The sequence below is a fragment of the Chaetodon auriga genome, chromosome 21 (genome assembly GCF_051107435.1).
Source record: "Chaetodon auriga isolate fChaAug3 chromosome 21, fChaAug3.hap1, whole genome shotgun sequence".
NCBI classification, from domain to species: Eukaryota; Metazoa; Chordata; class Actinopteri; order Chaetodontiformes; family Chaetodontidae; genus Chaetodon; species Chaetodon auriga.
The window spans coordinates 20,596,388-20,616,979 of NC_135094.1; the positions used below are offsets into that span (position 1 = coordinate 20,596,388).

Sequence of the window (20,592 nt, forward strand, 5' to 3'; positions counted from 1 at the left end):
AACCTTTTCCTGTTTCCTCAGTTCTACAACTCTGATTCCAAAAAAGTCAGGGCAAAAACAGAATACAGTAATTTTTACAAAGTGTTCCTGAGACCATGTAGTAATATCCTTCATACAATCAGGTGTTCACAAAGTGGCAAACCTCTCTCCATCCATCCACTATTTGAGATTAAAAGTGAGGGAAACATCAAAATCATATAGATAGGCCAACGAACTGACCCACATTGCCATCAATTGACCTCGTATGGCAATTTAAGATAGGGGAAAGGACAGTCCAATAAGATGTAAATGAAACAAAAACAGAAAAAAAGCAAGCATGATTCAGTGTTAAACTGATCACATAATACATTGTATAGACATCAAAATACTAAATACATAGAAATTGTCTAATGAATCAACAGGTCTCTGTCCTGTCTTAGCTTGAGAGCAGCAGAGCTTCACTGCCACAAACACTCCTCAGTTTTTACACTTCCATGTTAAAGCCAGCGCATTGACCGATTTGATTTCCACACCTGCTCAGAAGGAGCGCACAGCATCACAGTGAACCCAGACAAAACTCAGCCACCCGTATGGCAGCAAGCTCTCGTCATCATCACCATCAGAAGCAAGGAAACTAGACGTCTCTCTTCCCGTCTAACACTCACAAAGCACTAACAACACACCCTGCCCCTCCTCCCCCTCCATTCTCCTTGCTTTCACTGCAAAAGAAAAAGCAGCCACACTGAGCCTTGGAGGAGGTGAAGCTTTATTTTTAAAAATCAATCAGACAGACAAACTGGTATGAAATGGCAGGGAGATAATGCAATGGTGTGGCGTGGTGACCTTTAAACACAGCCTGCCGCTACATCCCAACCACTGAAAAACCCTGACCTTTGTAGAACCATTACAGAGGCCTCTAATCTGAAAGGTGGGGGACGGGGAGACACACACGCGCACACACACACACACACACACACACATAATTTGCACAGGCACACACACCACATACAAGCATGTATTGCCTCTGCTTCATGCATATGTACCACTAAAGACACCCACAGAAAGCATGCACCCATGTAGATGTGCACACTCACGTGCATGCATGAAAACAATTAACACAGACACACAGGGTACAAACATGCAATCAAACTGAAACATGCAGGCAAACACAAACACACACACACTTAGCAGCCTTCCTGTTGGCTGCAAAGGCCAGATGTGATAATGGCTTCCTGTATGTTAATGCTGCTGGCTGAAACGCCTCTGTTTGCTCCTCAGTATTCCGCTCAGGCAGCACTCGCATCGTTTTGAATTGCAAAATGCCAAAAGTGGAACGACACATTGTTTGTAATGCCATTGGCACTGTGCATTTAGAGAAAATACAGAAAAAATATCCCGTGGAGTGTTTGAATAGATAATTATGTGCGGCGCTGTGTGTGTGCATATGTGAGTGTGTACGTGCGCTGAGTGCAGACTGAACAATCTGACCCAGGCAAGTGGAAGACGAGCAGTAATTGTTACTGTAGAGGAGAGAATGGATCAATAAGTATTGATTATCTTCTGTCCATTAGGAATAATTGGTGATGTTTGAGCGAGCGACATGATGACACATCGACACAAGTGAGCTGGGAGTAAAACATCATTGATTCCAATGAAAATGCACAATTTGACAGTCAGTTTAGTTGATGCATCACAACTTGATCATCCACAGCTTTGCTTTATTGGGATCAATCAAAACAAGTGGAGACTCACTGTTTGGAATTCCCCCCCTACAAATCATAAAACCAGGGATTTTCTTCTTTTTTTCCCTTCCATGAAGATTATTTTGTTTTCTTGATATAAAAAAATGACATTTTAGCAATTTGAAGAACTACAACTACTCCCAATTGAATTTATCTACATTTCCAAACTAAATCCTTGATGGAGAGTTTTCTTTCTTTCTCAGAGGATGTATTTGTGTATTCTTTTAGTTTTAGTGGAGACACACACACACACACACACACACACACACACACACACATTGCACTTTAAAGCAGGCAAGATAATTGAGATATATTAAATTCTGGACGTGCCAATGAAGAGAACGACCATTGTACTGTTTGGAACAACATGAACTCTGCCTCAAAAAACACATGTAATATTACTTAGGCCTCAACTAACTCAACAAAATGCTTTTCTCTCAACTTCGTAATTTTTGTTTAAAAAAAAACACACACACAAGTGTCTTCCCCTCTATCTAATTTAGTTAATATGGAAATATCCTACTAGAAATTCCTATAGATTAAAAAAAAAAAAAAAAACAATAATTATTTTATTTTATTAATTAACTTTATAACATTAACTTCTGTCTAGTCGGATAAAGACTACATAAGAAAAACCTGTAAGACAAGGGGCAATTACAGAGGAATACCATAATGCCAATCTACAATACGCATGTCATATCCAGATGGAGCCATAATATTAATAATTGTATAATAGCCAGAATGCTCTGTATATAAAGCAAATAACATACAGCACTACATTACGACATTACTCATGCCTGGCGCACCACATCATGTAGAGCAAACCTTCCATGTACATTTTTTTTTAGTAACTTAAATATTAACACCATGCTTGTTGTTGTCTTTCTTTCTTTCTGTCTTTCTGTCCTCTATAAGCATGTGTATGTAACTGAAGAAAATGGGTTTAGAGCGAATTGAATATAGGATTGATTGTGTTTATTCAATGTTCTCTTTAAATAGCTTTTCTTTTCTTTTTTCCCTCTATAATTTCCTAGATTTTTCATTCTTTGAAGTTATGAGGCACTGGTGAGGACAGGGTGGGGTGTTGGAAAATGCCCCTATGGTGGGAGTGGGGTCGGGTTACATGTATATACACCCTGACAGTGTGTTTGTTTAAAGAATATCGAAAAAGTAATAAAAATTGGATCACAAAACCAAACAAAGGAAAATCTTTTTCTGGACACTTTTTGTCCTTGGGGAATAAATGAAGTGAAGAATCTCTGGCTCCTACAAAAGCAATTCTTATCCTAAGAATATGTGAAAATTGAAAAAGAATCTTTTTTTTTTTTTTTTTTCTTTCTGCAAGGTTTTTCTTCTTCTTTCAGGAATAAATTTCTGTGGAGTGGAGGAAAGGTGAAGTGCAGTCTGTGATCAATAGCCAGGATGCATCTACCAGGGGCAGACTGAGCTGCGACACACAGCATGGCTTGTGCAACAGTGACATCTTTTGGTCCGTCTTCTGCTGGTGGAGCTGAGGCTGTCTGTCAGTGCAGCCTGCCGTCCAGCCACACTACAGTAAATAGAGATTATGATCACATTATGCAAATGACTGTTCCATCTGTACACAGCAGCTTTGTGTTAGCCTGCACTCTCTCGTTGTATTCTGACAGTTATTTGAGTCCTCAAGGCTACAGAGAGTTTGACTGTGCAGCCATGTGTTGACAAGGCTGAAGCTGATACAAAGTCTTGCTCTGCAAATATGCAGGGATATATTATATTGTTTCAGGTGCAGCCTGCTGGCTGAGCATGAAATGAGCTTTCAGAAATGAGCTGCACATAACAGTCTGGACTTGGAAATGATCGGAGGTTAAGACTTGAAGTTTTTTGGAGGTTTTGGTTGCCTCTGATAATATTTTGTACATTTTTCACACATATGCTAATGCATTAAAGATCAGGTTCTTCAGTAATGGAAACATTCTAATGTCAAGCCAAGACATTTTGTATTTCATCAGCTATTGGTTGGTGGGTTCTGACCTTTAGGTCCAATGAAGAGAAATCTTAATGCTATTTTAGTCAGTGGTGTGCTGCTCTAACTTTGTGTCAACAGTTTGTGTTTGTTGCTTTCTTCATTCCTAACAAAGCCCCTGTGCACAAAACCAGGCACATAGCGAAGTATTTCTCCCAGTTTACTGTGAAACAACATGACTTGTCTTGACTGGGCTGAATGGGAATGCTGACTGAGAGCCAGGACTCATCCCCCACCACCAGTGTTGGACCTCAATATAGGTCACGTTGACACCTGACGTTCTGTTCGGTTGATACGGATCAAAGAAAATATCTAAAACAAGATACATTGCTACTATTGAGTTCTGGGCTGCTGTGTACTGTACTCACAATTCCTTATTACAAATGAACCAAGAAGTGTAACTATGACGTCACATGGACTGACAGGTAACTCATTCATTGGACAGTCATTGTGAATCATCACATGGGGAGAAACAACTTCTGGTGACCAACCCTGTTGTTCATAACTGAGTGAACTTGATTTGACTGTTGATTTGATACAAGTTTGGATTTTTCAGTCGTTCAGAGCAGATTTAACTGCAGCTGTTGTCAGAGCAGCAAATCTTTAAACCCAAACTGGCCAAAGTGCAACTTGACAGTTAACTGGAAGGTGGCCAGAGAGTTTTTCGGTCAAATCTTTTTTGCATCCATTTTCAGATGCAAATGACTATGATGATTTTAGATGTGAACATGAGAGTTTTTGTGAAACTCTTACAATCACTGTAATCATCACAATATTCACATCAGATCCACAATAAAAAGTTAAATACCTTTGTATGATAAAACACACAACAAAATCAAAAATGGAAATTAAGAATACAGATTTTTCATTTGAACAATAATATTTATAGTTCACCCTGTCTCTACCTCACCATCAATTACTGCATGTTGGAATATATGTATAATCTACAGAAAATGTCTGTAATAGAGATTATTTATCAAACACCATGGATGGTTCGATCATGTGATGATCTGCCTCAAGTCAGGGGTCTCAAAGATTAGGACCTCAGCAACAAAAAGGATCCGGCTCACTGTCTTTCAAACTCCCTAAAAAAACACTTAAGTTTTTAGCAGAATTCGCAGGACCCAAAGTACCTAGCTCAGACAGATGAGGCAGGAAAGTTTGAACAATTTAACGATTACAATGCAAAGATTGAGTTCAAACAAGGCAGAATCCAAAGTGACAGAGGATGAGTGGAGGCAGGTCCAGGTTCTTTGGTGAGAGCAGACCGACAGGGGAGGGCTGACAGCAGGTGAGGATTACACACCTGAGCACAGACAGGGAAACACAGGTCAGGAATGCAGGCAAGAGGAAAAAAGAAAAAAAAACAAAATACTAACAAGGTACTGAGCACTTTTCTTGAGACAATTTGACAAATAGTCAAAACTCTGGTGCTTAAATACTGTGTAGGCAGGTGAGTCTTGATTGCTTGATTGAGCGCAGATGTGCTCAGGAGGGGAGGAGGCTGAGCCCAACCTGTCGGCCACGCCCCTGCAATGACACAGGCAGGAGACAAAAGGAGGGGGGAAACACAGGAGCACACAAGGAGAAAGGAGAGGAGACTGCAGATCTCCACAAACATACTCAGATGTTCGAAGGGATAAAAGTGCAAGGCCTCTCTCTTCCCAAATTTCCTCTGCTTTATTAAAAACGTAGAACATGAAATAAACTGTCAAAACCTTCCCCATTGTAGTTTGTTTCAAAGTTTGTTGTTTTGGGGCACTTTGTGTCTTGTGTCTTAATGTCTGTTTCAACACTCTCTTTGAACCATTTCCACATTGCATTTTACATTACTTTTTCTTCAAGTGCATCTTTCCAGAACCTGTACTGGTCCCATGGCTACTATCACATCATCCAATTAAAATAACTTGAAGTTGCGCTTTGTTTTTCTCAGAGAGCAACACACATCCACATCATCTACATTTCACATCTAACTACTTCCAGTAGTTCTCATTCCAAAACATTTGACTCGTAGACTCTCTGGCTGCAGAAGCTTCCTGCATCCCCAACAACAACACCCTTCCCTGGCTTGGTCCCTCTGTCACCACAGAACCGGTGCTGCTGATCTACAAGGAAGATGCCTGGTCATGGATTACAGCTAAACCCAAGACATGGAAGTGTTCCACACCAGCTCCTTATGAGCCCTGGACCGTCATCAATGACAAGAAACAGAGTTGTGTCTATCCAGGTGGGTAACAAGTTTCTCCTCTGACAACAGGGAGTAATTGGCCAGACTAACGAAGCTGCAGACTCCTTCAAAATCAGGTGAAGCCCATTGGCTTGCAGCTACAGGTGCCTGAGAACCTCTTTGACACTCTTGGCCAACCAGCTCCAAGCCACCACTCACCCAAGACCTGTCGGCTTCACAACCCTGGTTACAAGTGACTCTATTATTGAGAATGTAAGAACAAGTTCTGCAAAAACTTGTTTGTTTCTGAGTGCCACTGTCCGTGATGTGGCTGATAAGGCTATTGAGATCCTTGCAAATGAGCCTGACATCGCAAAGATTATTATCCACACAATATTCATAAACAGCATTCTGAAACAATGAAAACTGACTTTTGAAAAGATCCATGAGCTAAATGTATGTGTCCAGTCCCATCCACCTCTCTGGCCAAAGTAAAGGACAGTTCAGCCTGCTACGGTCACTGCACACTTGGCTGTCATCACCCTGTGCTGCCCATGGTGTCTCCTACATTGACAATTTTAACCTCTTCTGGGAACGTATGCAGTTATTTACAAATAATGGCATTCATCCAGAGTGGTTAAAGGCAAAACTACTGTCCAGAAGCATTTCACAGGTGTTGCCCACACGTGTTCCCCTATCATGCAGCCAAAACAAGTCCACTCACTCTGACCAGTCCCATTACTATCAAAGCACCAGTCACTTATCCTCATCCCTCTTCTCTACTGGTCATGTGGAGCCAGAACCCTCGAGCAGCCTGGTAATTCTTCAAGTCCTGATATTGCTATTTCTAATAGGATAACCAATGGCCCTCTACTTTCATATGCCTCTTGGAACATAAATACCACCCAGTCCAGTTGCTACTTGGACAGCTTTGTTCTAACATCCCCACCTCTCAGAACAGTCTTTGAAAATAACCTTATGCATTGGTTCACCCTAAAATGTGTTGGACATGATCCAGCTCACTGTCAATAAACTGCACTTTTACAGTTTTGGGCTTAAGAACTTGCTGCTCTGACAAAGATAGACAGGAAGTATTTTCCTAATCCAACATTGAAGAAAATTGATGTTGAATTGCAATTAGTCATTTGTCACATCAAAGAGACGTACATATGAATCCACACACTGATGGTGCAGCATCTGGGGCAGTTTTGGAGTTCAGTATCTTGCACAAGGGTACTTCGGCATGTGGACTGCCGAGACCGGGGATCGAACCACCGACCTCCTGATTGGTGGACGACCACTCTACCTCCTGAACCACAGCCACCCCTTTTCACACTCTGTTATTGTTGTTCATGACAGGCATAAGCCTGAAATACACACACCTGCACACACACACAGGGCCTATAGATATGCATTAGTTGCAGAGATTTCAGAGTGATGTCAAGCAATTAGGACATTTATACCTTGCTCAAGGGCACCTTGTCAGTGCCCAGAAGGTGAACTGGCACCTCTCCAGCTATCAGGCCACACTCCATGCTGTGGTCTGTGCCGGACTTGAACCGGCCACCCTCCAGTTCCCAAGTGAAATACCAACTGAGTAACTCCAGATAAATTTTAGACCAGCTTCCATTGACCAAAAGGCCTACGTCCCTGATGTTCTACAATGTTCAATATGAACTCATCATTTCAATTTGCTTGGAGAGATATCCTATATATATATATATTAAAAAAAGATGATTACAGTTTCCTCATATTGACATCAAACTTAGTTTAGAGTCCAAACTTAAAAAAAAAATGCATAAAAAAGATGCCAAAGTATTCAAACTCACTTGCTTCCTGTTTCCTTATCATCAATATGGATCATAAGTGTATCTCACTCTTTTCATGGGTTTTCGGGCTTTAAGCATTCTTGAGCGTTGCATTTGACACTGTACAACATGCCTGCAGAAGATCCATGCAGCAGTTCAGGCTTTAGTGCACATATCTTACAAAAATGCTTTAATTAAGGGTATTGGCCTACTGTGTTATTCGTACCTGTTTTCACATATTAATTATGTGCATCTGGTTCAAGTTTGGAACACTCTCCTCTTTCTGTGTTGGAAAGCTCACATTCACTAACATCAGTTTTTGATGTAAACTCTGCTTCAACAGTCATTAACTGCAGCAGAAGGACCCTATGAGGGCCTGCATGGCACTGACTGGCTCTCTTCTTTGTTTTACGTTAATCTTTTTATTTATATAAATATTTGTCTACTGAAGGCAATATCACAGCACAGCATATCTCCGGGATGTTTATATTTCCATTGATTCGAATCTTGTGGAAAATTTACGAGCTTCTGGCCAACCCCGCTCTGTACTTCCCAGCGGAATAATGAAGGGAGTGATCGCTGCACTGATCCTTCCGCATCTGCGCTCTCAAGATTTCAGCTGCGTAAAGAGGAAAATCGCCAGCACTACACAGGAAGTACCTTGATTTTTCAGAAACGTAAAAGTGAATGAACAATGAACATGCTTCAGTGTCCGGCAAATGTATGATAGTTGAGATTTAAACAGTAAGACGAAGAACAAAAACAGGACACGTGTAAGGAATGCTTTTGTTGAATTAGGCCTAGTTTAATTTATAAATAAATAAAAAGCACAAGAGAAATCCTAACAGTCATTTCAAAAATATTCTGATCATTTTAATGATTTGAATTTTATTTATTAATATTTGATATTAATACAACTATTCAGCTGAATGGTTTCCAGTCAAAAGTCTCATTAAATATATTTGATGTTAGATGCAATAATACATTCAGACTGGAAAATATACAGAACAGTCTTTTTGTTTTTCCTGCCTAACCCTTACCCTAACCCTAATTAAAAACAGACAGAAATACCTTTTCTTCTGTGGAGCTGCAACTGACATTACCGCTCTGTTCAGACCCATGATTCCAAAATCAGCAGCCTTTCACAGCATTCATTATCAGAACTTTATTTTGAATGCTACATGTGCAGCGTTTTCTGTCCTTCCCAGTGTGTTGCTGTGTTGTTGACAATAAAAAAAAATATTGTTGAAAAATTCCGACAAATAAATGCTTTAGAATGTTTAAACCGACTCATATCCAAAGTGATTGCAGACGCGCTACTTTTATTTTGAAAAGTGTTACCGGAAGTATTGTTTTCGTTCGCTTTCGGTATCTTTCCAATGCTCTGAAGTTGTGTTGGAAGTTTACCTCCCAGGTTTGTCTGATGCGCCCAGTTCATTTAGAAAGTTTAGGAGAGCGATGAGTGGACTCACCGTCCCTGCGGACTTCTCGGAACACATGTTGGACCTGGACGAGGACGACGACCTGGAGGTTTTCAGCAAGGTAAAGTAAAGCTGCTTGAAAACAAGGCGAAAGCCTCCAACTCTCAGCTTCAGACAGTTCCATTGCCTTTCGTGCTACGTGGATTTGACCCTGGCACCAACATACCCGCTGTAACTGTCACTTGTCGAAGAACAGAGCGCTGATCAGACTTCTGCAGTCGGTGCAGAATGGAGTTGTAGTATGTGGTTCACATCGTGACCACAGCCTGTCCCGTAGAGAAGGCAGGAAACCAAATTTCCTGAATCAGCTGATGAGTCGACCTTAGGACCCGGCTGTCCTGTGTGATTTTTGCTCTAAGTTTTCTAGGGACAGACTGACGCCAAAATCCGTTTAGTTTTTGAATAATTTAATGTTTAGTTAAGGAAAACTACACCAGACACCCCCTTCAATCCGCCTTACCTCCAAAACATGAACCAATGCTTAGTTCAGTATGTTTAACTCTTAGCCCAGGTTCAACTTTTGCTCAAGAAAAAGCATGAGAGCTTAAATCATCAATTTCCGTTTGGTATTGAGTAGATGCTTAATAGTGGATTGTGTAATGGCCGAATTAAAATATTCCTCCTGAAGATTTGAGAGTCATGTTTTGCAGGTCATCCATAATGCACATAATCAAGGCCACATTATATTTTCAAAATTCTTTATGCAGTTTGGTGTAAGACTTTCTGCATGCCAGAAGGTTGCATGCACTTCTTACATGGCTTCTTATTTATCAAATCTACAACTACTTGTTAACTCAAACCTGTCCACATGTGGAGTGTATACTTCAATGTCATATTCTCAAATGTGTGAACATTGCACTAGAAAAATGAGAGGATCAGGGTGAAAATGGCTTTATTGTGTGTTTTGCTTTTTGTGTGTTTGTGCTGGGCTTGACGTAGGTCAAAATGTGAACAAAGGGAGGCCTCAAACAAATCTGGAACAGAACTGCAGCTTCAGTCGACTTAGTCACAAATCAGCAGTCAGACACAGGGCCACAGTCCTGAGACACTCATTGGTCACTTCACTAGACACACCTATACAGTGTGGTGCAATCCAGTAGTACATTTTTGCCATAAAGTTTACTTGAATGATGTCTAGAATGCTTAGTTTCGTTGACACTGTCACAGAGGTGTTAATTCAATGATATGTTTTAATTTTAGCATTGCGGTCATAGCAAGTGATGGTGTTTGGGACTGCATTATATTCAGAGGTGTTTCTAATATTCTGACCCCAACTTATACAGATGCAGGACAAAAAACAAACAAACAAACAAACCAACAAAAAACACTGGTAGTCCAGTGCAACACCACCTTTAGGTAGGACTATAGTAATAAACATAGAGTTAAATTCACACACTTCCAACAGTGTCAGCAATAGTGAACATTATAAGCTTTGTAAAGGCAGAGTTTATGAATTCTAACAGGGCTCTTGTGTTGAATAGCAGATAACAGATCACACAGGCGTACCTAATAAAGTGACCACTGAGTGTGGGTGGACAACAAATTTGGTTAGGAACTATAGAACTGTAGACCACTGTGAGGCTTGATGTGACAAGTGTTACGGTAAGATGACATTAAGTGGTGTTGTTGATGGCAACTGTGTTGTTGTCTCCTGGTTGGCAGGAGATGTGACAATGTCTGTTTGAAATATCACCTCACTGATACAGATGGACTATAATCAGTCAGGGAGGCCTATTTGGAAGGAGACCTCTCTAGAATTTTGAACAGCACAGTCAATTTTATATGGTGTTACTGAGTACATTAAAATGGAATGAATCACTGCCTTCAGTAAAACTGTTGCTGTTTTATATATTTTACTAGCAGTATCAATATCATCAAGCCAGAAGCAATTGCATAATAGCAGAATATGCTGCATGCAATGTGTAAATCCACCAGATCGAATGTCTGAAGAGGAAAAAGAAATGAAAAGATGAATAGAAATTTCAATACAGGCACACATACAAATATACTGTTAATAAGTACAGTTTGCAAACTGAATTGCACATTGATTCATATGCTCCATTTCTTTGTGTGTGCCTGCGGTCTGTTACGTTTAGGTAACTTCAACTGCTTGATTGGGCTCAGGAACAAATAATAGTCCCAACTATCCATGTCAACCTTTCAACAGGTTTGTCACACACTTCCCTCTTTTCTACAGACAGAAAACAGTGTAGTGAAAACAGTATTTTCATTAGGTTTCTGGGATGTAACGATTTACCGAATCTCGCAATAGAAATATAGCTCGATGCTGTTGTGGGACTGTGATGCTATCAACCATGACAGCAGAGGGTACAACCAACAAGACAGACACCCATCATTCTTTGTGTGCAAACAAAGCGCTGTTAAAAATCAAATCAGCGAGAGAATTATGGATGAACATGCTGATGACAAAAACAGATTGAGGATGCTCCATCGACTGTTAGATCTGATGTGTGGCAGCATTTTGGTTTTCCCGTTTCAAGAACTGACAATGGCGAGAAGGAAACTGACAAACGCAAAACAATTTGCAAAATACTGCTGGACGATGGTCAACTACACTATGGCAAACACAAGCCATTTGACACATCATCACCCAGAAAAGCTCAAACCACAACAACAACATATTGTGACAAAAAGCCTCATCTAGGCCAAAGGAGCCTGAAAGAACAGTCTGAGAACTGAAGAAATAACACTTAAGGCCGTTTTCTGTGGTCAACAATGATGGATTTCAGAGATTAGTAAACACGCTGGAGCCAAAGTATACAATTCCATCAAGACCACACTTTAGTCGAGCAGTGATAGCAGCTCTGTACCAAGAGACAAAAGCTTAAGAGACACAGAGCCTCGAAGAAGAGTTCATCTCAATAACCACAGATGGGTGAACTTCATGAGCTACTCAGAGCTATATTACAGTCACAGCTCCTGTTATGAGCAGCGAATGGGAAATGAAAAGTTGTGTCCTACGGACGCAGCCCCTTTTCCAATCACACACTGGACTCAACATAGCTTGCACACTTTAAACCTTGCTTACAAGCAGGTTTGAAGGAAAGCCGCTCCAGCCGTCTGCTTGGTCCAATGAGTCATGTAGCAGCATTTTTCACTGCAGTTCAGCTCAGCTGACCACCAAACTGTTAAACCTGCCAGCACATAAACCGAACATGGATGTGGTCACCCGATGGAACAGCTCTCTTAATAATTGTATTAAAGGACTAGCTGCTGCGTTGTTTTTGTTTTGAAATTGTACACAGTTCCATCATTCATCCCCAAAGACGACTCGTGCCAGTTTTTTGCACAAGCTGAAGTCATGACTGACTGCTTTTATTTTATTTCATGAAAGAAGAAAATTCATTTTTCCTTCTTTCTAGTTTTTTTCCTTTTTTTTTAAAATATCACAATAAATATCGTATCATGGAGTTTATTGAGGTTTTATCGTACCATGAGTTTTTGGTATCGTTACATCCCTATAAGGTTGCTTGTCAGAAAAATGTAAGCAGGTTGGTGCAACTTATAAGTATATTCATTATAAGTCAACCTATTGATTATTAGGCTGGCCCAAAATCCCTGGGGGCCCCTGGGAGGCCAGGCCTGTCCATCCAGGAATCTGACCCTCCCTGGAGAAATCAGTTAATACAGTATTCTTGTACAATTTGTTGAATAAAGGTATGTTCAAAATAAGTTTTCACTTTTTGTCCAGTGGACATAGGCTCAATGTTTGGGTTTATGTTAGCAGTGTACCCTTTAAAGCAAAAGACATAGAAACTGTAAAGCTAATATGCACTGTTACAATATTAGTTTCTTTATCACAAGTTATATCATCATTGTAATACTGAACAATGTTGTCACACATCACAGATTTTCCTCTTATCATCAGGCTGAATATGAGCTTTATTTAAATGTTTCTTTTGTATTCAACTGTCTTATGACATTAGTGTATAGAATATTTAGTTTTGTTGGAGGATAAAAGTCTCTCATATTGATAATATGCTCTAATGATCTGTAATTCACTTTACTGGTTTTTGAGTTGTGCTGGATAATGTCAGTCTCCAGCTAGCTTGGCTTACGTGTTATCAATTGTGCTAGCAGTTTTGTAGATTGCAGTCATGAAATGAGAACTAGCGCTGACATTACCACTAAGCAAACAACCACAGCGGGGATAAGTGCAGCCACCACTGTACCATCTCTTCTCCCCTTTCCCTCACAACCACCACTACCGGGGCCTGGGTTGGTGTATTCACCACCAGCAGCAACCCCAGAATGGTATGGCAGTTGTGCATCTTTCTCAGGTCCAGCCTGAGCTAAAGAAGTGTAGTAAGAAGGCCACAATCATAATATTGTCGCATCATTTTTTGTAAGTTGTTTTAGGGGCTGCAAGTGATGAACAGCTGCTTCAGTTTGGAATTTTTGCTCTTATGTTAGCATTTTCACTTTGAAATTGACATTTCATTGTATCACTGGTGTTTTGGAACCCGTCTTCCCTGCATTCCATTACTCTCATGCAAACACTCTGGACACACAGCCTGTCCTGAACTCCCTGCTCCACACACCTGGCGGAAATCTGCACTCTACTAAGTGTACTTAGTATTTTGGCTCCTGTATTGCATCGAAAATTCTTCAACTGTTATTGAAGAGTTGTGATTCCATCTTGAAGAAATAATATGGGTAACACCAAGACATGAGTGGCAGCTCTTGCAAGGTCTCCTAAGATTTTTGTGAAACTATTTAAAGCAGCAGTTTTCTGAGAAAAAGCTAAAAAAAAAAAAAAAATTCTACCAAACAACATATTGACAGTTCTAGACTAATTGGTGAACATAGTGGTACATTCAGCAGCTAACTGTTTCCCCCCGGAGTTGACAGAGACTAAATACAGAGCTAGAAGAGAGTGAGTATTAGACTTACGTGTGGACAAACACCACTCCAAATTAATGAGACTTTTTCTGGAACTGCTGGAAGTTGAAGTTTCTGTGTTATTTAGCCTACGCTTGTGCATTTAAGTAAGGGGGACGAAATAATAGAAACACCTATGAGTATAACACAATACAGTTCAACAGCACCCCAAACTGCAACGTCCAAAATGATCATACAGTTGAATCAGCATATTTCTTAAACTGCTTTATTGCAGGCCTGTTGTTTTAGACTATGACAGTTTCAGCTAGGTGAACCTAAAATGGCGACTGAGTGTGTACACAACTTGTTTTTTAATAACAGACTGAAACAGAGAGAACAGTTACAAGTGCCTGTTTGTTATCAGACCTGTGGACCCAGAAATAAATATATGAACTGCTTGACCTCAAATGTGATACATGAATGAATTTTAGTGCTAGTTCACGATTAAAGTTAGAACGTTGCTGGATGAATTGGGCAATGAAGAAAAGTTATTATGTCAATAATGGAAATTCTGCATGTGTCACTGCAGAGAGCAGATTAGCTCTCAGTTCAGTTTAAATTTTAATTTTTTGACATCTTCACATAATGAAGACCTTAGCAATGCATAGACAATGAGGCTAATGGTGGGCATCAGACACACAGTAAATGAACAAAGTAATAACTACTTGGCACCAAAGCTGTTACCAAAATGAAGGCAAAACATCAGAAAGATGTTACTTTATAGAATAGAAGATGAATCGAAACACTGCGTTCCATTGTTGCCACAGTTACTTACTGTAAATTGATATCAGAAAAGCTGACACTTATTCCTGGTTGGCTGGCAGATGTTCTTTATATGACAACATGAGGTCATAGAAAAAAGGTTCTGGTCAACACTACAACCTCAATTCTAAATCAATGTGCAAGGTAGAGCACATCATACAGCAGGTAACCATAGCAACAATTCTAATACCTTATTCTGCATGAATAATGGACTCAGTGGGGAAAATACAATCCCTTCTTTGTCTCTGCCTTTTGCAATATTTCCTTATATTAACACACCTGGTTATACATTTTTATCTACGTACACATGCACCAGAGACAGAGGGCAGGCTGGAATGACAGAAAAACAAACATCACATTATTTCACATACAAAGTGTTGATAATGTTTCAAAATCTTAATTTTAATCTTCAGTAGTATCATTTGCAGGACCTGATGAAAGATCATGTTTTGAATACTACTGATCTACAAATCACAGGTCTCAAATTACTTTTAATTCAACAGATTTTAGACAGCTGATACTATCAGCAATCATGTGTATATGTTACCTTTTGACCTTTTTTGCATTGTTATTACATTTTCAGCATGTTACATATCATGGAGCCCTAACTGTACCGTTTACAACAAGTAACCTCAGCAAACATAACATTTAATGCAAATGTGCACGTGCTGACTGAGAAAAGAACATGTGGAAAACCACTTGGGAAAGCTGTCTTTGAAAACCCCCACATAAGTAAAATTAGGTTGCTGAGTGACTACTGATGTCAGTGAGGTTGAAATTACAGTTAGTCCAGTCATACATATCATGGGTAGTATTTAAATAAATGTACCTATAGGGCTCTTCCTCACTTCTACTGAAACACATCAACACTATTACAATAACAACTGAGCTGCTACTGACATGATTCAAAGCTGAACCACCAATCTTAATACAGTTAGTTTTAGATTTGGACACATTTGGCTGAGGTTGTCCAACATGTTTTAAATGTAACACATATGCAGCAGGAAACCATATGGAGCTTTCACAACTTTCCACCATCTCCAGTCTAGTGTGCTGCACTTTACCATGATGTGTGTGGTACCTGTAAGCATAGGTAGGAAGTGCTGCTTCCTCCTTTCCTCAGGCTGTTACCATAACAACCAGTTCACCACAAAGACATGGCTGTTAGTCGTGGTCACTCTTTGCATATAATTTGGTTTAAATAACCTTTAGTTGTGTTCAGTAGAAGTTAGTACACCATGTGCTGCCATGTTCCGTTAACACACTGACAGTAAACTGTGCTGTGTTCGCGGTTTTTAGAAAAATTGACGAAGTGCTCTCTGCTGCACACTGTTTGTACGGTCAGATAATAACCGGACTGTCTGGGAGCGAGAAGTCATCATGTTTGTCGTCAGCTTTTGTAGTATGAAGCAGTGCAAGGGAGTGGGGCTCTGTCTGCTGACCTCAGCAGCTTTCTCAGCTGTTGTTGCAGAACACAGATCTGCAGGCAGCACACTTATGGTTCACTGCTGTTTGCATAAACTGGATCATTTGAATGTGACAAGTCCACTGTGAAAAGGCCTGTGCTTACAAATGAGTCAGACAGATGTTGCCATTAGATTTTATCTACATTTTCCGGGATGTCTGTTCATTCGTTTGGTGGGACCTGGTCTCATATGCCCTGTATTTGAGATTTTTTTTTTTTTTTTTTTTTACTTCATTAGTATCTGTCTTTTAGATAATCACCTGCTCCTAATATGTGTATACGCCTAACACTTAAATGTATTCTAAATGTACAATATCAGAATCCTATCCAGTTTGTAAAAAAGGTTTTTTGGAACTTGTCAGATGCAAATAGAACCTTCTAATCCTAAGAATCTGCTTCCTGCATGCAATTGTGAAGATTGTCTTTCAAAAAATGAAAAGAAACTTATTTTCAATGAACAGAAAAAATGAACTTGTTTTCAAATGTAGAATTAGTGTGTCTACATGTGTAAATTTAATGCTTTCTACAACATTTTTATGACATTTATTTCTCGTTTTAGCATTAATTATTACTCTCATTCAGCAAAGCATTGCAGGTTAAGTATGAAGGTCAGTGCTAAATATGAAGTAGGAAAGTTCCACTGGGACAACATGACTCCTGATGTCATGACATGTGATCAGCTGGTCTCACTCTTTGTGGTGGGAACCACAAAAACACTGTTGATTATACAAAGGTGTTGCTGAGTGGAGGTCATTTCCATTTGGTCTGACGTCAAGTGTCTGAAATCACTTAATTAGCGACATCTGATGTAATCTGCCGCTGGCCGCATTTGTTTTTAAAGACGAAAGTGATGGTCAGCGTTGGTTAAAACTGAGGAGCAGCAACGGGCAGCCAACAGCAGAGAAATTGGTATGTGTTGCTCATAATGTTGCTTCCATATCTCACCAGAGTTGGTGTTAAAAGCGAGAAAAATAGTAGCACTGGATGTAACTCCAGTTCTTTGAGTATGTACCTACCCCGCTACTATTTTTATAGAAACTAAAACTTTTTTCACATTAAAGACGGTATTGAAAAATCAAAGTCATGGAAGAACGTGACACCGGTGAACGTGACGAAACCGGTATACCACCCACCCCCTACTAAGTCTGAGCATGAGGTGTCAACTTGTAGTTTGAAAAGGTGCGTCAGATCATGAACATGACTGCATTCTGCTGACTCCACTAGCAAATACATTTCGCAAGGTCCTTGGAGTGACAGGGCAACCACTTGTGCAAGTGTAGACAAGTGGAATGGTAGCACCAGAGTGTAGGGTTTGGCCACGAATTGAGGTATGAAGGAGCAATTTGCTTCATTGCCTTGTAAACTGACATAAGGGTCTTGACCTGGTTGTGAGCTGCAACATGGAGCCAGTGTGGTTTTCTATGTGTATGTGTGTGTGTGTTACCTCATCAGCCTCATTGATTTTTGTAAATATATGCTTATTCTGAATTTGATGCTCGGAATAGGTCTTGAATATATGAGAATGGGGATTGAGGTTGTGACGTCATGCCCGGGCTAGCTTCTACTCCACTAGCTGTTACTCAATGCAGCCTCTCATTCAGCATTTCTTTCACCGTTTTTTGCAAAATAATGACTTGTGTTCAGGCCTCTCTGTTATGGAATGCCTGCATCCCCTCAACTCACCCATGGAGTGAGTTGAGGGTATGGGGGGCCTCTTGTCAAGCTGCAATGTTCAGCCCCCAAACATGTATGGCTTATGGGAGTTTTTTAAAGGCTGCTGAAAACAGAGAAATAGTGAATAAAAAAATGATGTTTCGTCTTTCTTCAAAGAACTACAGTTATTGTCCAGACATGTTGAGAGCCACGTGACATGCTGTTGAGAAATACTGTTCCATGGCAGTAATTTCTGTATTTAGTGTAGTTACAAATTATAATGGGATTTTGAATGAGGTTTCCTTACTTCTTGAGCAGAAGGAGGAAGTCCTGGTTTCACTTTGGCTGGATAAGTTGACACTGACTGAGTAAAATCTGATATCAGTATCAGCAATCCAGCATTCTAGTCTCTGTATAAGTCAAGTAAATCACATTCCCCAAAGGGTTTTCAGTAACTTCAGTTGATGTTAACCATGGAGGATGTTATTCATCTTTATTTGAAATACATGATCATTCTACTGGTAAAATTGTTTCTGCCACTGCTGATCTTTGACCTCTTTCTCTCAGTTGCTTGAAATCTTAACCTATAATCTTGAATCAAAGTTTATTTTCCTTCTGACCTTACTGCCATTAAGTTCTTTGAGTTAGAGAGTAGATAATGGCAACAGTTTCACTCACGCTGAATGCTCAGGACTGTCTGTGTGTAAGAGAGGGGATGGACTAATTGGGGATTAATCCAGTCCAATTTTTTACTGATCATATTTAGGCTCTATCAAATTCTTAGCCCACACACCATCTGGATCAGTTTGCAAATTGAAAATGCGCCCACAACCCCAGATGGCTCCCAGAGTTAGTAGTCAAAGATAAACTGGGTGTACCACTATTGGAAATTCTAACTTCTGAAAGTCAGAGCAGTCACCGGCTTCTGGAATGATAATCATATGCTCCGTAAAATGTTGTCCAGTTGTGTCTTTCCTTGCAATGAAAGGCAAATTTTGGATGGAGGCATAACAATTCTATTAATAACTGTAGTGTGTAGTATATTTTTGAATGATCTTAAACGAATCTTTACCATTTCTGTCCAAGAAGTCCAGCTGTCCAGCCAAAAAATACACCAATATTGTGGGGCTGCATCATGATTAATTGAAATATGATCAAAGTCTCAATTCAGACCTCTGACTTATTTTTTCGGTGACTATTCTACATGTCTAAATTTGCGGGAGACTTGTTGCTTAAAAGAAATGCTACATCCTTTTCCTTCAGCTGCATCAACATATGACAAATGTTCATTATACTGTCTGAAAGACTGTGCACAGGAAGGGGCAGGGAGGACATTGTTGTAAATAAATTTGATGTGTGAGAGAGACAGCAGAGTGAAATCCTATCATGGAAGAAATTTTCAATAAAAAGATAGTAGAAACAATAAAAATGTTAGCAATAGTGGGGAAGAACAAATATATTTAGTGTAGATAAAAACTGTGCTTATACTGTAAAAGGTTGTCCAGTCTACTGTGTGGATCTGGATTCAAAGAAGATGACAGTCAAAGACAATGACAATGACAGTCAAAAGTACCCTCATTACCCTGTTACCAAAAGATAAGTAGTGGTAGATTAGTACAGTGACCTGAAATGTCAGCAGACAGCCAGGAAAACTTGGGCTCACTATTTCTTGGCTCCAGTTTTTATTTCTCCACAAGCCAACCAGTGGAAAGAATGGAAAGTTATTATCCCAGTCAAGAAACAGTCCAGCACACAACTCCCCACAAAATGCAGAATTGTCGGTTTTACACTTGGGTTTTTGAATGGATTAGACAGTATAAATCCTCTTAATCACTGCACTTAAGAGGTTCTAGTAGATGAATTTTGTAACTTTAAGACAGAGCAAGGCTGACTGTTCCCCTGTTTCCAGTCTTAATTTAAGTCATAGATTTAATAGACAGACACGAAGGTGATGTCAATCTTCTCATCTAACTTTCTGCGCGAAAAAATATAAATGTTGAACTATTGCTTTAAATTAGGGGTGGGAAACCCTTTCTTATAAAGGGCCATTTACATTTTTAGAACATCCTTTGAGGGCCAAGCTAAATTAATGAACACATATGAAACCTCTGAGATGGCTGGAACAGCTTCTCTTGGCAAGGCGTCTGATCTCACATGGTAGTGATGATCATGATGCTTCTATAACTGGTTTTCCAGGTTTGGGCCAGTCAATCTTGAGCAGAACCGAGTCTTTTCAAGAGTTGATTTTGAAAGTACTGCTCAGGCAGTAGGTTGTCCCAAGCAGAAATGCAAATTTCAGTGCAGGTCTCCTCAGAATGGAAAAATCCTCATGATGTACGTATAGTTTATAATGTAGAACTCAAGCAGAGGGAGGTTGTTGTCACTAGCCTTGAGCTTGTAGTTGCTTTGCAGCTCATTGATTTTGTGTTGTAGGTTGTCAGGCACATCAGCTGCTTTCACATTAAACACACACACAACACAAACGGCACATGTTGAGTTTGTTTTGTTTACTTTTCATGTCCTGAAACCTCTCTCCAAATGCCTGAAGGAGTTTTCACACTCAGCAGCATATTCAGATGTCATAGCAGACTTTTGTTCTTCCAGAGTATGAAAATGCACGGTCTAACA

At 39.9% G+C, this 20,592-nt stretch overlaps 1 protein-coding gene across 1 annotated transcript in view; it reads left to right on the forward strand.

Moving 5' to 3' along the window:
* The first annotated feature begins 9,074 nt into the window (after positions 1–9,074).
* Positions 9,075–20,592, forward strand: part of snx7 (sorting nexin 7) — a 57,088-nt gene continuing 45,570 nt past the window's right edge. The window contains exon 1 of the mRNA XM_076760963.1: positions 9,075–9,243. Coding sequence (XP_076617078.1) covers positions 9,160–9,243 — 84 coding nt within the window. The 5' untranslated portion in view covers positions 9,075–9,159. The remainder of the gene's footprint in view (positions 9,244–20,592) is intronic.